Source organism: Barbus barbus (genome assembly GCF_936440315.1).
Source record: "Barbus barbus genome assembly, chromosome: 12".
In the NCBI taxonomy this organism is placed as follows: Eukaryota; Metazoa; Chordata; class Actinopteri; order Cypriniformes; family Cyprinidae; genus Barbus; species Barbus barbus.
Window position 1 is genome coordinate 19,275,785 of NC_136740.1, and position 18,870 is coordinate 19,294,654.

General features: G+C 38.6%; 1 protein-coding gene across 14 annotated transcripts in view; it reads right to left on the reverse strand.

Moving 5' to 3' along the window:
• Window positions 1-4,157: 4,157 nt before the first annotated feature.
• Window positions 4,158-18,870, reverse strand: part of LOC306877643 (myocyte-specific enhancer factor 2D homolog) — a 70,412-nt gene continuing 55,699 nt past the window's right edge. For 4 of the 14 annotated variants that reach the window (XM_079429516.1, XM_079429523.1, XM_079429522.1 and 1 more), the window contains exons 8-13: window positions 15,794-15,823; window positions 12,408-12,522; window positions 12,078-12,252; window positions 10,016-10,084; window positions 7,596-7,646; window positions 4,158-6,351 (exon numbers count right to left, since the gene is read on the reverse strand). In XM_079429516.1, the coding sequence (XP_079285642.1) occupies window positions 5,967-6,351; window positions 7,596-7,646; window positions 10,016-10,084; window positions 12,078-12,252; window positions 12,408-12,522; window positions 15,794-15,823 (825 nt within the window). In that variant the 3' untranslated portion in view covers window positions 4,158-5,966. The remainder of the gene's footprint in view (window positions 6,352-7,595; window positions 7,647-10,015; window positions 10,085-12,077; window positions 12,253-12,407; window positions 12,523-15,793; window positions 15,824-18,870) is intronic. The other 10 variants (XM_079429525.1, XM_079429527.1, XM_079429526.1 and 7 more) reach the window with 5 other exon arrangements.

Below are 18,870 nucleotides of genomic sequence, written 5' to 3' on the forward strand. Positions count from 1 at the left end.
ACCAACAATTATGGCGCTTTCTGGAGAATTACGTCATTAATGAACTTTGGTTAGTTTAAGGAATATTACAGAACAGAATGTAAAGTGACAAGTGAAATTGAGTAAACAGGAAAACCTATATGAAATGATTACCAGTTATAGCTAAATTAGGAAAACAAAAACAAAGAAAAACTGAACTGTTCTTAATAAACTGCCATTTTTAATGTTGTAAGTAAAACACTGAAATAAATTTGGTAAAGAAACAAATAATTACATTGAGTAAAACATGAAATTTTGAAGACGACTGAAATAGTACTTTAACTTTAGAATAGGGACCAATTCTCACTGTTACTGTAAGCATGCCTAATATATTGGCTGTTTATTAGCACATATACTGCATGACCATATTCTACATCCCTAATCCTACCCAATACCTAAACTTAACAACTACTTTACTAATTATAAATAAGCAGCAAACTGAGAGTTTATCGAGGCAAAAGTCGCAGTTAATGGTTTGTTAATAGTGAGAATTGAACCTTAAAATGAAGTGTGACCGAATTTTTTATAAAACACACTTCAATAATCTTACAGAGCTAGCAAAATGATAAAAAATTGTGATGTTGCAATAAAACAAAGCTAAATAATATAATTATAATGTTTTAGAATTGTGAGTTTAATATTTTGCTATCCATATAATAAATGTATAAGGGCAAACAAATGACCCTTATAAATATACAATTTAAATAGAAATAAATCAATTACAAAATATGTTAGAAAACCAAATAGAAATGAAACCATAAGCTGGTAGCAATTAAAAAAAAAAAAAAATCTAGAAAATATACACCACATTGTGATTTATCCCACTGCCTGAGGGAAGAGAATACCAGCTGATTATAAAGACAAAGATATTGATTGAACATCTGAGGAATGATTTTGGATATTTTACAATGATATCTCATTGTATTGAGAGATTTCGCATTGATTTGCCAATCTGTGCTAGATGCATCCTAATTTGTCTCTTTTGATGAATAATTCTGGGGTCTGTTTAAGTAATGTCCATTTGTTTGCTTGTTTCATATTCTCAGTCCCCAGACAAACAGTAGCCTGCAGCAGAGCTGAATCAACTGTTAGAGAAATAATACAAAGTAGAGCACAATTACTCTGTCAATCAATACATAAATTGACATTGTTAACGATGACGGGGGTTTTCTGTAGGATGAAATGGTATGTGTGTTTGAGTGCATTAGGAAAAATAAGTTGACTTTGTCATCCAATAAATGGGGACCTGTTACAAACAGAAGCTCAATGGTTGCACCAGACACCACAACTGACAAACTCAGATGAACAGAATGTTATTGAGGAATGGTCTGAATTCAATGCCAGCTCCTCCAAAAGACACATGCACAAGACACACTCACACTCAAGGTCAAGTCATTGTGCCTGAATCACCGTGATCGGTTGATGAACTATTTGTGGTTTTTATTCCCAACAACAAACCCAGTGTCTCTAGGGGAAACACATTCGTACATAATTAGATCACATTCAAAGTTTTATCTGAAAGCCGACGAAATTTGGGTTCAAATAAACCTGGGTTAGATTGAACCTGGATTTCTGCTGAACAAGCATGTATATTATAAAACTAGGTACAATATAAAACTGAATCAATGAGGGGGGAAATGATTTAAAATTGAGAATTTTAGCAGTAGTGTTGATGTGAAGTGAAAGGCTGGCATCTAGTGGCCATATATTAAAACGCAACAGCACACATTTTCATTGATAAGAACTATTACAAAAGAAAAGGCCATAACTGTCCTCGAGTTTCAAAAAGTATGTGAAAATTCTAGAAATGACATTTATAATGTTACAGAAAAATTCTATTTCAAATAAATTCTTAGAAGTTTGTATTCATAAAAGAATCATGAGAAAAAGTATGAAATATTTATAGCAGCTCAACTGTTGTCAAATTTGAACATGACACTGAAGACTGGAGTAATGGCTGCTGAAAATTCAGGAATAATTTACATTTGAAAAAATATTAAAATTGAAAACTTTTTAAAAATTGTAACAATACTTCACAATATTACTGTTTTTACTGTATTTTTGCTCAGTTAAATGTAGCCTGGGTACGTAAGAGGCTTTAATAAAAAAATAAATAAAAATCCTATCAGTGTCAAATTTTATGTATTTAAAAGTAAAAAATTTTTTAAGGGTCTGTAAGACTTTATTGTTTGAAAGACATCTCTGCTTGCTTTCTTGCTACTCTTTGGTTAAACATTATTACGTGTTTTTCAGCATTTGCAGGTAACTTTAGATAAAAGTGTCTAAATTAATATGTAAATATAAATCTGAGTGAACAGACAAGACAAACCACAAAGAAACTCGTAAAAGACACTGACACTTCTGTGTAGGTCAACTTGTCTATTTAATATATAAAATACAATAAAACATACGCAAAAGGGGAGGGTCATAAAGGACAATGGATACTTTGGTACAATAACAAACACTCTTTTGTAAAAGCAGTATAGAATTTGTAATAACATATCAGTGCATACTTTGTTTATGAAAATATACACAAATTGTATATCATTCTCCGAAAACAACAATTTTTTTGTCTTTTTTTTTTTTTTTTTTTACAACAAAACTCAAAGCAGACTAGCCGAACACAATATATTAGCTATAATTTTTCTTTTTTAAACTTTTTTCTTCAATTTCTATTCTAGTTTTGTGTTGTATATTCTTATCGAAATTACATTTCAGTTTATTTATAATACGACTCATTCTTTGCTTGTCTGACGCCCATGCATTGTGTCGGATCAGAATAAATTAAATGTGTGGATGTCCCACCTTAACTATGTGTAGATACTATTGTACAATTGACTAAAAATTGCAGCATTGAACTGGTCATTCTATCGAACCTGTTTTTTCGCTTCCCTCAATTAGCAATAAGTACTAATATTACTACAACGGTTTTGTTTTACTTAATAAATCGTGCAATATTAGTAACACCCCTTTGAAGAAAACGACAACAAAAAACAAAAAAACAAAAAATGAAACAAAAATATATTTATATAATATTCATATATAATAAAATAAAATCAAATTAAAATAGGATGCCTAACCTACAAAAAAAAAAAAAAAAATGCAGAAAATAAAAACCGTCTCTTTATCATTATTATTACCATCTTTGATGATAACCATAATGGTAATGATGATCATCATAACAATTATAATAAAAACAGACAATAAAACTGTCACCAGCACAAATTAACACGAGAAAAAGTATGTGAGAATCTCTAGACATCATACAAAGGGAATATGGGGGCCAAAGTGAACTATTCACCAGACGATTGTCTTTTCTTTGATTACTCAGATTCCTAATTTTATCACGAGGTCCTTGCAAGAGCTTTTCGAATGTCGTCTTAGCCTTAAAATCAACACAGCCAGCGGACCATCCCAGGCGCATCGCTTTACAGTCACCGACCTTCTCATCTTATAAACGTACATAGAAATCACTGCATTTGTTCAAAGCTCAGAACACAACAGTCTTTAAGTCAACAGGTGCGCTGCAGAGGCCTCCCTCTGCTATGATGCAGTTCTAGAAAACATCCGCCCAGTAGTTCTAGAACCTCAGTCGATGGGATACGAATGCAGGTCTGTGATGAGTCCCAACAAACGCTTACTCTCCCGGTACTGCATCCATCATGTGTGTGTGTGTGTGTGTGCGCGTGTGAGGAATCTGGTTTAATAAAAGGTGGGTCACCTGTTCAGGTGAAATGAAATGGCTTCTGTCTTCCTCTGTGAGTGAAAGAGTGGGAAAAAAGGAGAGAAAGAGAAGATACAAGAGGATGAAGGGAGAGGTAGAGAAGCCGATGACGGACAGTTGAGTCTTACCTTAAATATAAATACACTAACACTTAAAACTCTTCTTTTTAGAGGGTAATATGCCATATTTGAAATCATTTTGAACCCCATTTCCCTTTAGCACTATCTTCACTTAATCTGTCGTAATTTTTCAAAATAGTCACAGAAACATCCTTCATCTTTGTCACTTAGAGAATACACTAATGCACAGAAAACGATTTGTGTACATAATTGTCACATCTGCAACACGTGTAAATCCTAATCTAGATTTCAGTACAACATTCTTTTTTCTTTGTTGTCTTTTTCTTTTCTTTTTTACAAAACGTGACATTTCTTTTGTTGTTTACGGTTAAACATGTGAAGTGCAATAAGCCAAGATCTCACAAAAAATAATAAACGAAACATCCTTCCCTGAATGCTTTAAGCGTCTTATAAGTGAAAGGAGGCTGTATTCCCTTCGAAGCTGTCGGGGAAAATCGCTGTTCCTGTTGGGGTGTAAAATGACGAATATATCAGTCAAAGTGGACTGATCGTGTAAATGATAATGCGAGGAAGCATAAATTCCTCACGTGTGTGTCTGAAGGTGTGCGAGTGGACGAGGGGGAAAGATTTTAAAGTGCGCGCTATCAGGATAAAAATGACAGAAAAGAGTCACGCTTAAAAACAGTCAAATCCTCCTTCATCTGCCTCTCCACCTTGCTAACTTACAACACGGTAGAGTTTATTTACAGGTAGAGGTTGACAGAGACGGTTCCACTGAGATTACAGCGCTGTTTCAGAAAGACCCAGCAGAATATATGTGAACATACATCGCTATGTACAATCTCAACGCTTCTCACACACACAGCGCTACACGACCTCTTTCTTAGCTAAAGTGAGCTAGCTGAGATGTGTGTTTGCCACCAACTCTTTCTCTATACACCTGTTCTGAAACACTGAGAAATTTTGTATATACATGATCAAAACTCAACATCCAGAGTTAAACAACAACTCAGATTTTTACTTATTCCTGGAATCTTACAAACAATAATTTAGCATACTCGTCCCATAAAGTTAACTAATTAATCTCTGAATTACACAGCCAGACGAAAACAATAAATAGAGCATAATGTGGCAGACTGCTGCTCACAGTCACACGCAGCAGGCTGATACGTTTCCTGCATGCCTGGATCTCGTTAGTACAGATAGATCTACATTTCCATCAACGACATCACATTTACGGTCCACGCGTACGCAGGAAATCGAGGATGCGGAGCGGCGTTTGTGCTTCAAGCTCCGCCGATAGATGCACGCATACGAGTGTGCAAGCGAGGGGACTGGTGTGAGATTACGATACCACTAAAAAGATGGAAAACGAACATGATCGAGTGGAGTTTTTTGGCTGGATTTTGTTTAGCGATTGAATGAATGAGCACCTCCGTCTCACAGCTGACACACACACACTATGCGTAGTTTCTGCGCAGTTAGAAACACAAAGATAAAGATCCTACTTTAAAGGAACGGGGGCGATTCTAAAGGCAGCTGCTCAAGTAGATAGATAAAAAAAAACAAAAAGAAAGAGGAAAAGCAGGAGAGAAAGAGTCAATCGAGAAGGTAAATGGCAAATGAAACCATTCATACAAAAACAAAAAAAGAGAAATCAATACAAAAAAAAGAGATTGACAGGCTTGTCTATGCAACATAACAAGCTGTTTGGACAGAGCAGTGCCGCTGAACTCTGATCGGGTCGACGGTAAGGCCTGTAAAAGTTGATCTGAGATCCAGACGGCTTCTCTGAGCAGGGGCGGGGATATCGGAGACGTGACCAAAAGCCCTTCCGGCCCGGTACATCTCTTCAGTCTCGTATATGTGAACACGTTTACACCTGGATTGGCAACTGTGTGTGAGAGGATCTAGTGCGTGTGTGATCATATATGCATATTTTATATAAATATATACACACACACCAGTAAATATGAGTGTGTCTGAGACAAGAGTGAGAGAGAGACAGAGAGACAGGCGCATGCATGTGTCTAAGTGCGGACTGAGATTGGCTGCTGAAAGCAGGCGCCACTAGGGGTGTGTTTGTGTCGGTGTGTGTGCATGTGTGGGTGAGAGAGCAGCTCTCTCGCTCTCTCCTTCAGCGTTTATGTGACCCAGGTGTCCAGTCTCATGCGTTTCACGTTGGCTGACTCCTGCTGCTCTGCTTGGGCCGGCTGCTCTCCGGAAGCTCGGAGGAGACCCAGGCTGGCGGAGTTGAAATCGGGAGGGCGCGGCTGCCCTCCGTCGTCTCGGTCGCTTCCTTCGTAAGAGCTGCCGTTACTGCTGATGCTGCCGACCGGAGAGCGGCCGGTGGGCTCCAAACGCAGCGGATACTGGGTCACAGTTAGGCCTGATACGCCACCTGCTGCCCCGGCGGTGGAACTAGGGGTGCTGCGATCCCGGTTAGGAGACACTGGCTCGGATTTGATGCTGAAGTTGGGGTCAGTGTTAACCGTCAGAGTAGCTCCATGAGGGAGTGTTCCCACGGGCCTGCGGTAGAAAGAGAAAGAATAATAATTAGCATCATTGATATCGCTATTAATACGATGACACCTGATGCATTACAATAACAATCTAACAAACATACGTGTTTTACCATCTTGTGCACTACCTCTGAACAGCCACATTTCAGTATACAAAAAAATAGTACAACAAAGCAGCTATAAAATGAACAGAAGCCAGACAAATTATCTCTGTCATTTAACTCCTGTTAGCCATGCAGTCACAACTAGATCAGCCTCCTTTCACACAACACAACATGCCACATACCCTTAACTGCAGTAAGTGTGTTTGTTTATGTGCCAGTGTAATTAGACAGCAGCCTAATGCACTGTATTTAGTCTATTATTTTTTAGACTTGACTATTCCAGTGATTTTATGGAAAGAGATGGAAGGTAAAAGGAGGAGAGGAGAGGAGAGGAGAGGAGGAAAACGGAATGAAGATAGCAGTGGAAAGGAAATGGAAGGAAATATAAAAAGAAAAGTAAGCGGAAAAGAAAAACAGGCAAGGAAAGAAAAAAGGAAATGGCAGAAATGGAAAATAAAGGAAAAGAAAAGACAGAAAGGAATATAGGTAGGGGAAAATAAAGAAAGGATATAAAGTGGAAGAAGAAAGAAAATGAAAAAGGAGAAGAAATCAAAAAGGAAAGGGCAAAGGAAAAATTCAATAAAATAAAATAGTAAAAGAACAAAGAAAAGGGGGAAAAAAAAATAAAAGAAATAAAAGAGAAAAAAATAAAAGTAAAAGGGAAACAGGAAAATGGAAAGACATTTTTAAAAATTAAAAGGGGAAATAAAACAAGAAATAGAGAAGAAATGAGGAGGAAAAGAGGAATATGGAAGAGTAAAGAAAATGAAAAAATTAAAGGAAAGGAAAGGACAAAAAAAAAAAAAAAAGGATGCAAGCGAACTGAAGGAAAGAGAGATAAGACAGCGAGAGGGTTAGTGGGTAGTGAAACATGGAGGGAGTTTGGTCTTGTGGGTCTGTACAGGTTGATTGATGATGGTGCAGGTGCTGTTTCAGTATGTTCTGATGCAAAACAGAAAGAAAGGCCAACTCAGCAAATCACTGACAAGGACAAAGCCCAGCTTCCTACAGCCAAACAGCCAGAGACTGATAGAGAGAGAAACCAAAGGGAGAGCGGGAGAGTTAGCGCAATTAGCGCATAAAAAAACGGCCACAAGACAGACAACAAACAAAGAAAGACGGAGATAGGAAAAGCCAGATACAGTACCAGCTGATCCCTTCCTCCCTGCCCAAGAGTAAGCTGCCCTGAGAGGTCACACTGCAGAGAAAGAGACGAAACCCAATCTAGCATCTACAATAATCAATGTCATGTGACAAACACACACATACATCACAGCAGTTACTCATCTATAACAGTTGAGGACAGACAGATGTCTATGCACAGTTAACATGGACTACTCAGCAGGAGAAAGAAAACCAACTGAATGCTTACTTCCAAAAACAGAAATACATATCCCACCCTCATGCATAACAGAAAGAGTGAGTCTGCACCCCAGTCCGGTCAGAAAAGGCCTGGCCGCCGAGGTCATGGCGCTCAGAGAAGCACGGCGCAAGGGGAAATGATTTCATGACGTGAGAACAGAAGACAGGGTGGCGGAGCGGTGGGGAGCTCTCATGGCTCCATTAACATTTATATTAGAAGGAACAGGGAGTCAGGGCCACAGTGGGACATGACAGGTTCCTCAGGCATAACGAGAGAGAAATTCATTTGGAAATCACTGTATATTTGCCGAGAACGCAGCAGCTGCTGCCAGGAGAGTGGGAAGTTCTGATAAAGTGGTGTAAGGTTCCTGCATTACTGATCTTTGAAATCTGCTCATGGCTGTTTCTGAAGACATGAAAATACTTTTTCAGTCCCGCTAAACCTAATCCCTACAGCATATTTGGAATAAAACTGTCTTCTTTGAACCAAGAATAGAGAGGCCACATTATATGGGATGATATTAAAGTTACTCTTATGCCCCCTTGAGGTCGGTGACAGAAATTCACAGCTTAATTCACAGAAAAATGCAAGTTGGCTTATAGAGAGAAAAGGCAGAACAAAAAATATTTTCACTTTACGATATGAATGATAACATTATGTAATATATAATAAAGAAACAGCTAGTGACAGAAAAGCTACATTGACCTTGGTTGCAGCTGCTCACTTAGACAAGCTTTAGAGAACATCCCACAAGAATGAATCGTGCAGTGAAACTTTCATCGCTTGTACTATGACTTGAATCAACATGTAAATTAATTAACAATAAGCTACTGATGTTTTCATGTTCATTTGGGAATTAATCCACAGCGTGAACTTTTTTTTTTTGTTGTGAACTTCGGTAAACAAACACCACCTGTTTCATCCCTGGAAACAACATTTTACCATTTTACTGGATAATTTCATTACAATCCTGTTTGAAACTATCAAAAGACAGATTAATACGCTTAATCTAATGTTTTACCCACCATCTCTTTGTAACTAATGAAGTTTATGTGTGAAATATTTCAGGGATATTTTAGGGATAGTTCACCCAAAAATGAAAATTCTGTCAATAATTAATCATGTTGTTCCAAACCTGTAAGACCTTCGTTGATCTTCATAACACAAATTAAGATATTTTTAATGAAATCTAAAAGCTTTCTGACTCTACTTAAACAGAAATGTAACTACCACTTTGAAGGCCCAGAAAGGTAGTAAGAACACTGTTTAAATAGTCCATGTGACATCAGTAGTTCAACCTTAATTTTATGAAGCTACGAGAATACTTTGAGTGCAAAGAAAACCAAAATAATGACTTTTCCATGTGTGGTACTCTCGTGAAAAGTAAAGAGCGTGTGAGTTGTGTTGCTGTCTATTCAGGGTCAGAAAGCGCTCAAATTTCATCAAAAATATCTTAATTTGTGTTTCAAAGATGAACAAAGGTCTTACGGGTTTAGAACGACACGGGGATGAGTAATTAATGACATGATTTTCATTTTGGGGTGAACTATCCCCTTAAGTATTTTGCCACTAAAATTAAACACTAAACAGTGGACGTATAATGTTCATTATTGTGCATTGCTGTCGATCAAATGATGATCATACAGTAGCTGCAGATGAACATTTTAAGCCACGACCTGCTGCTGTGCTGAACAGCCTGGTTTATATAATGTGTGGTGCTTGAGGTAATTCAGAGCAGGATATGCTGGAGTGATGAACGTGTGGCCGTGCGGCAGGTTACAAACGGATGCACGAATGAACCCCAGAGAGTCCTGACCCACTTGGGAGGACATGATGGAGATGTCTGTCCTACATTGGAACACTAATCTCTACCTGCTCCGTTATCAGGACATTAAGAGCTACGTTTATTAGAAAAGCATTGGATGCTTGTGTAAAGGGCACAGAACACTGGACAGTAAATGAACGAGGAAAAATATAAAAAGACACATAGAAAATGCTAAATTTGGATTTAACGATGATGAGATGGTCATCAGCGAGACGACGAAAGCGCGAACATTCTTCAGCACGGTCCGAGACAGTAACCATGACAACAAGGCCATGGCAGGTGACGGACAGGACGGTAGCGTGTAATAGGCTGACACACTGCACCCACAGAATATGACTGGCTGACACAGAGAACCCACAGTTTGACTGGCCCCATTCACCTGAGATTAGCAGCCAGACCAGAGATGCAGTGAGCCATCTCTCCGTTCTGTTTGTCTGAGCCCCACATGCTGTAAACAAATGAGAGAGAGCACACAAACACACACATACACATGGCAGGTTAGACCTGCTCCAGAAATCAGCAAATCTGTACTCAGCATTAACAAAAGTGCCCCCTTCCTCTAAGCGAACAGTCACACTAATGAGAGCATAGCACAGCACTAACTCCGCTGTTCGCAGGCATTAAAGCCAGACTAGAACACCTCCATTTTCGCCCCCCATGCGGAGCGATAGGGAGGAGAGAAACAGGAAGAAAAAGAGGAAAACGTCTGTGTGGGAGATTGTTATTTAGGTCAATCTCTGAGGGAGAATATGCAGGCTTTTAGGTTGTGCGATCTACCGATGGTCGTTAGCCTCCACTCTCATTATTTCTTGTTCATGTGATCGCTAATATGAGATCATGACCCACTGAATACAACTGAAAAAAAAAAAACGAATGAGCGAAATCACACCAAAGTGGATGTATGTGTCGTGCTAATAATGTAGCATACAGCTGTCCTTGACCTGAGCCCCAGGCTATTATGTGATGCATAAAGAGAAAAAAGGTAGCGCAGGCTTTCAGCTGTTCTGCCCTGTACATTAAATTCATGTCCTGAACATGAAACATCATATTCAGGGCATCTAGATGCCCATTTTTGAGTCACAGAGTAGTTTGGATGTTCCCCTCCATAGCTGATGAAGCAGAGAGACACAAAATGCAACTAGATTAAAGTGTTACAGTTATGTGTGTTGGGAAAATAGCAGATTAATAATGTAACAACGTAAAAGTGTCTTAATTAGAGAATAACATTCAAAAATTTTGTCTAGAAAAGACACTAGTTAGTGCTAATGCACCATCTAAAAAATAAATGTTGGCTCAACGTTAAACAGTAACACTTGGGTGCAGTTAGTTATCATGAACTGACAATTAACTTTTTTTTACAGCATTAATTATCTAGGTTGATAATTTAAAGGAATAGTACACCCAAAAATGACAATTCTGTCATTATTTACTCACCCTCATGACATTCGTTATTTAAGTCGTTATTTTTGTTTTCTTTGAGCACAAAAATTAAGATTGAACCACTACATGCAACATCGACTATTTTATTGATGAACTTGTCAGTTGCATTACTACTCTTGGATTTCATCAGAAAGCTCTTTGGATTCAAAATATCTAAATTTGTGTTCCTAAGGTCTTATGGGTTTGGAACGTCATGAGGGTGAGTAATTAATGACAGAATTTTAGGTGAATCTCTTTAAATTAATTTTTTACCTCTTGAAGTGTTGAAACTTCATTTCATTATCCAATAAATTAATTATTAAATGCTCTAAAACGTTTGGGGGCGGTAAGATTTAAAAGATTTTGAAAGAAGTCACTTATTCTTAGCAAAGCTGCTTTATTAAGTCAGAAATACTGTAAAAACAGAAATATTGTGAAAAATAATTACAATTTAAAATAACTGTTTTCTATTTAATATATTTTAAAATGTAATTTATGATCCTTCAGAAATCATTTAGCTAATTTAATGCTCAAAAACATTTCTTATTATTAATATTAAAAACAGTGCTGTTTAATATTTTTGTGGAAACTTTTTTTTGAGGATTTTTGAAAAACAACAGCATTTATATCTTTTGTAAAATTATAAATGTCTTTATTGTGATCAATTTAATGCATCCTAGCTGAATATATATATTTAAAATATATCTTACTGACCCCAAACTTTTAAACTGTATTTTAATTATAATTTCATGTCATCTTTTTGCATTAAATATATATAAATATATAAGCTAATTGTAAAGGGTTGCCCGCTAACCTTTACAGTATCTAGCTAAATGTAGTTAAAGGTAGACTACGACTAGAGAGGCGTATATCAGCCAAACACTCATCTCTATACTGCAGACAGGAAGTAGATGTGGTGCATGCGGACTCACACTATGGACATGTGGTTAGTCAAGGACCAGGTGCATGTGTGAGTAGGTGCGAACAAGAGACAGAGAGTCTGTGAAAGGCATATGACGTACACAAGATTACTGAGGGAGGCCAGAGTTAGCTGCTGTGGTTGTTGCTGCTGCTGCTGAGGCTGTTGCTGGGATACGGATGGCTGCTGCTGCCAAGTGGTCATGTTGCTTGGCAACAGTGCACCCGACGGCGTAAAGGCCTGGAGGGCTGTGAGATCTGCACTTGTTAGCTGGTACTCTGCATTAAAACAAAGACGAACATTTAATTTACAGAGTTTACAAAAACAGTTTTCTATTTAAAGCCTCTGATTCCTACAGTTGTGATAATGTGTGCAAGCCTGCAGAGTGACGGATGTCTTGGCTTCTCGCTATGATGTGTTGAGGCACTCTCACCTGTGTTGTAGGCGGTTGGCATGGAGAATGGAGTCAGGAGGCTCGGCGTTGCCATGGAAACCACTGGTGTGGTAAGAGACTGGGTCACTTGAGAGGACACTAACCGCTGAGCGTTCTGGAAAGCCAGAGGGAGAGGAAGAGAGAGAGATAACATGAGATGAGTGAGAAGTACATGAGCTCACTTTCCAGGCAAGGAAATAATGGACATGAACACCTCTGAATGATTTGTACAGTGGTGTGAAAAAGTGTTGGCCCCCTTCCTGATTTTTTTTTTTTTTTTTTGCATGTTTGTCACACTTTAATGTTTCAGATCATCAAACAAATTTAAATATTAATCAAAGATAACACAAGTAAACACAACATGCAGTTTTTGAATGAAGTTTTTTATTATGAAGGGAAAACAAAATCCAAACCCACATGGCCCTGTGTGAAAAAGTGCTTGCCCACTAAACCTAATAACTGGTTGGGCCACCCTTAGCAGCAACAACTGCAATCGAACGTTTGCAATGACTTGCAATGAGTCTGTTACAGCACTGTGGAGGAATTTTGGCCCACTTATCTTGGCAGAATTGTTGTAATTCAGCCACATTGGAGGGTTTTCAAGCATGAACCGCCTTTTTAAGGTCATGCCACAGCATCTCAATAGGATTCAGGTCAGGACTTTGACTAGGCCACTCCAAAGTCTCCATTTTGTTTTTCTTCAGCCATTCAGAGGTGGATTTGGTGGTGTGTTTTGGATCATTGTCCTGCTGCAGAACCCAAGTTCGCTTCAGCTTGAGGTCACAAACAGATGGCCGGACATTGTCCTTCAGGATTTTTTGGTAGACAGCTGAATTCATGGTTTCATTTATCACAGCAAGTCTTCCAGCCCCAGACCATCACACTACCACCACCATATTTTACTGTTGGTATGATGTTCTTTTTCTGTAATGCTGTGTTACTTTTACGCCAGATGTAATGGGACAAACACCTTCCAAAAAGTTCAACTTTTGTCTCGTCAGTCCACAGAGTATTTTCCCAAAAGTCTTGGGGATCATCAAGATGTTTTCTGGCAAAACTGAGACGAGCATTTATGTTCTTTTTGCTCAGCAGCGGTTTTCTTCTTGGAACTCTGCCATGCAGGCCATTTTTGCTCAGTCTCTTTCTTATGGTGGAGTCATGAACACTGGCCTTAACTGAGGCAAGTGAGGCTTGCAGTTCTTTAGATGTTGTTGTGGGGTCTTTTGTGACCTCTTGGATGAGTCGTCGCTGCGCTCTTGGGGTAATTTTGGTCGGCCGGCCACTCCTGGGAAGGTTCACCACTGTTCCATGTTTTCGCCATTTGTGGATAATGGCTCTCACTGTGGTTCGCTGGAGTCCCAAAGCTTTAGAAATGGCTTTATAACCTTTTCCAGACTGACAGATCTCAATTACACTCGTTCTCATTTGCTCCTGAATTTATTTGGATCTCAACATGATGTGTAGCTTTTGAGGATCTTTTGGTCTGCTTCACTTTGTCAGGCAGGTCCTATTTAAGTGATTTCTTGATTGCGAACAGGTGTGGCAGTAATCAGGCCTGGGTGTGGCTAGAGAAACTGAACTCAGGTGTGATAAACCACAGTTATGTTTTAACGGGGGGGGGGGGGGGGGGGTTTAGGAAGGGGGCCAACACTTTTTCACATCACTGTATATATATATATATATATATATATATATATATATATATATATATATATATATATATATATATATATATATATATATATATATGTGTGTGTATGTGTATGAAATAGGGGTGTAACGATAAATTAACTTAAATTAAATTATACCATTTCTATTTTTTGTTGAAATATATTCATGTACATAGTGACTTTCATAACTTGTTATACATTAAATAATTAAGACATCACTAACAGGTAAAGTAAAATAAAATGAGTATACATTCTAATATTTCAAGGGATGATCATGCTCCGTGCTGCCATTAGAACTGAGGTGTTTATACAACGATCTGTATAAATCGGTTATACATAATACAAATTTTCATTACGAATACGTATACGTTACACCTCTAGTATGAACGAAATCTTCAAATTTCAGACACTTCTGAAGATGAAACATTTCAAACCATTATTGAATTCAATCCTACTAGTAATAATCATTATAACTAACACAATCCATATAAACAACATTCACAGCTCCACAGGTTCAAGCTGTCACTCTAACCATCTCTTTAGACTCTAAACTGAATGCAAAACATTGAGATAAATGTCCTGAAACTCAACAATAAGGATGGTCGAAGGCCAGTCTGAAAGTGTTTTGGGTCAGGTGACAGGCGGTTTATATGACATACTCAACATTGTTGTGAATTCTGCTCATTAAAATATGGCACGAAGGTAATATGATTTAGCTGACTAACACTGAAGTGTTACAAAAATATCATGGTTAAAATCATATGCCATTATTTGTAGTTTGTTAAAATAAAAAATAAAATAAAAATATTAAATATATTATCATTTTACCAGACAAAACCATCATATGGTGAGGCTGTTGAAAATGTTGGCAGGGCAATTAAAAATAGACTTTCTCATCACACACACAAAAAACCTCATTGTTGAGCCCAGCTCTCAATCATGCAGAAAAAACCCTAAACACTTCACTACAAAACACACATGACAAAAATGGGTAGAGTGTGTCTGCAGGGCAAACCAGTGTCAAACATTTGCATTTAAAGCCCTCGGGCACTTTGAGAGTCTTCTTGGTTCTACAAGGGCACTTTTTCAGTCAAAAGACTCCCATGATTCAGCAGTCATTGGACATTGGTTTGCCCTGCTCATGCACGCACTCACAGATCCAGATGCTGAGATGGCTGAAACACCCTTCCATCCCGCCCCAAACGCAGATGTGCATGCACTACACTTAATGTGTCATTGGACAACAATCATTAGAGGAAAAGACATCAAGAAGTGAAAGAAGGTGGGAGAGAGACAGACAGACAAATTGATCTCTGGAGTGAGGGCTTCTGTTCTGCTGCGCTCCACATTTGATCTAGTGTGTCTGACTCATGTGAGATCAACCCATGCATATGTGCATTTCGCCTTGAGTGTGTGCATTCATTTAAAGCCGCACACAATAATCAGGCAGTCAGCCTGCAACTGAATAAACAGCACGCATTTAACTCTAATTCACTGACCGCCAATCAGATCATATATGAAAAACACTGTATTCTTCAACACAAATAAATATAAATAATTTAACCAATCAAACTGTTTAATCAATAAAACTTGATCAGTGAATAATGGTGTGTATAAAAAAGGTGAAAAAAAGTTCGATACACATCCATTAAACGTTCATCAAACGTTGTGAAACCGTTCACAGCACAACAGTCAAAAGAATTGAGCTGTATTCACCTCACTCACCAACTCCAGCTCTTCATCTGTCTGCGAGGCCAGAAACAAATAGAAAACAGAGATTACAACTCCAACACACACAAGCTCTGTTTTACACCTGGTTTCTTTACCGGTTGATAAGAACACAGCTGGCAGTAACATTTGTCTCCAGTGACCACTTCTGATCAGATTTCAAGGAAAGAGTCTCAGACTATGACTGCATATATTACTTACTTTAAATTCTATACTTTAAATTCAAATGTTTAGCAATTAAATAATATTATCCAGATAATAACCTTATATATATATAATATACATATACAACTACTACTATACTATATATATATTAGGGGTGTAACGATACACGTATTCGTATTGAACCATTCGGTACGAGGCATTGGACTAATCCCATTACAGCACATTATCCTAGGTTAGATTAGTGCCTGTGCTTTCTTTCTCTGCATGATTCAGTCTATTAAAATGCATTTAGAATGATCACAAATTTCAAGATATGGGGGCAGAAAACATATATATTTACATAATTTCTCCAGCAAAAATAAATCCAAACAAAGCCACAGCACTGTTTTGCGTCTCTGAGGAACATGATGGTGAATGAATGAATCACCCGTTAAATGATTCGGTTCAATCGCAATGACTCACTTGTTAACAGTGACTTGCTGGCTGTTTTAATTTCACATTTAAAGTATCTTTCTATTTTTAAATTAATTTCAAACATCAGTTGCCAACGTTTTATGTTTAAAATATCAAAACATTATTTATGCATTTGTAACTGCTGGTTAAAGCATTGCATGTCCCTCTGAGCTGCATTAAACAGTGTAAATAATCTAAATGCCATTCAGATGCAACTTCTGTATTTCTGTCACGAATCTGGTTCGTGGTCTTTTGTCGAACTGCCACAAGAGGTCGCCTCTCCATCATATTGGCTCTCACACCACACAGACTGTCATATATTACCCTGGACTGCATTTCCCAGCATTCATTGCACACAAGTACACACAGCTGTCTCAATCACATGCTCACACCTGAGAACCATCTCACAATCACACACCCTTTATAAACCATTCTTTTCACAGATCGCCGGGTACTGTTCTGAGTATAGCACTGTCCAAGTGGTAGCTGCCTTACTGAGCTATTCTGTGTTCTCTAAGTCTAAGTTTAGTTTATTTTGTTTATAGTCTCAATTCCTGTTTCCCGCCCTTGTATCATAGATTTATACGCCGATCCAGAGCATCCCAAACATGCTCAATGGGTGACATGTCCGGTGAGTATGCTGGCCATGCAAGAACTGGGATGTTTTCAGCTTCCAGGAATTGTGTACAGATCCTTACAACATGGGGCCGTGCATTATCATGCTGCAACATTAGGTGATGGTCGTGGATGAATGGCACAACAATGGGCCTCAGGATCTCGTCACGGTATCTCTGTGCATTCAAAATGCCATCAGTAAAATGCACCCGTGTTCGTTGTCCATAACATACGCCTGCCCATACCATAACCCCACCGCCACCATGGGTCACTCGATCCACAACGTTGACATCAGCCTCAATCAATAGTCACCCTGTCTACCATCTGCCCTGTACAGTGAAAACCGGGATTCATCTGTGAAGAGAACACCTCTCCAAAGTGCCAGACGCCATCGAATGTGAGCATATGCCCACTCAAGTCGGTTATGGCGACGAATTGCAGTCAGGTCGAGACCCCGATGAGGACGACGAGCATGCAGATGAGCTTCCCTGAGACAGTTTCTGACAGTTTGTGCAGAAATTCTTTGGTTATGCAAACCAATTGTTGCTGCAGCTGTCCGAGTGGCTGGTCTCAAACAATCTTGGAGGTGAAGATGCTGGATGTGGAGGTCCTGGGCTGGTTTGGTTACACGTGGTCTGCAGTTGTGAGGCCGGTTGGATGTACTGCCAAATTCTCTGAAACGCCTTTGGAGACGGCTTATGGTAGAGAAATTAATATTCAATTCATGGGCAACAGCTCTGGTGGACATTCCTGCAGTCAGCATGCCAATTGCACGCACCCTCAAAACTTGTGACATCTGTGGCATTGTGCTGCGTGATAAAACTGCACATTTTAGAGTGGCCTTTTACTGTGGCCAGCCTAAGGCACACCTGTGCGATAATCATGTTGTCTAATCAGCATCTTGATATGCCACACCTGTGAGGTTAATGGATTATCTCGGCAAAGGAGAAGTGCTCACTAACACAGATTTAGACAGATTTGTGAACAATATTAGAGAGAAATAGGCCTTGTGTACACAGAAAAAGTCTTAAATCTTTGAGTTCAGCTTATGAAAAATGGGGGCAAAAACAAAAGTGTTGCGTTTATAATTTTGTTCAGTGTATATACACTAGTCAATGTTTGAAGTGGATCCAAGCCTTTCATCAAAGTTGTCCTAAAACCAAAATATGTTCTTGTCTTAGGACAACTTTGATTAACTTCTTTGATGCACTCAAAGAACCATAGTGTGCCAGAATGCACACCACACACCAGCTTATTGGTGGAGAGGAGACAGAGTGATGAAGCCAAACGGCAGATATGGGTATTGTTAGGAGGCCATGATGATCACAGGCCAATGGGCAGGATTTGGCCACCTCTACTCTTTTCGAAGGACATCCTGGGATTTTTAATGTCCACAGAGAGTCAGGACCTCAGTTTAAAGTCTCATCCGAAGGACTGTGCTTGTTAACAGTATAGTGTCCCCGTCACTACACTGGGCGTTACGACCCACACAGACCACAGGGTGAGCACCCCTTGCTGGCCTCACTAACACAGGGTTCATACACATTTTTACCAATAAATTTCCATGACTTTTCCATGACTTCTCCATGACTTTTGAGACAATATTCATGACCTAATGTTCCATTATTTTACAATAAGAATAAAAATCTGTTCAAATTATCATAGCATTAACTAAAATTAATGACTAATGCTATTGTTTGCTTTCTCTGTTTTAGTAATAAGTACACGCAGCAACTGCCCCAGATGTTACTCCACACAGAGAACGTATCATATCACTGAATATTATCATTTAACTCTGTTAAACACAGGACCTGAATTTCGTTTTGGAAACT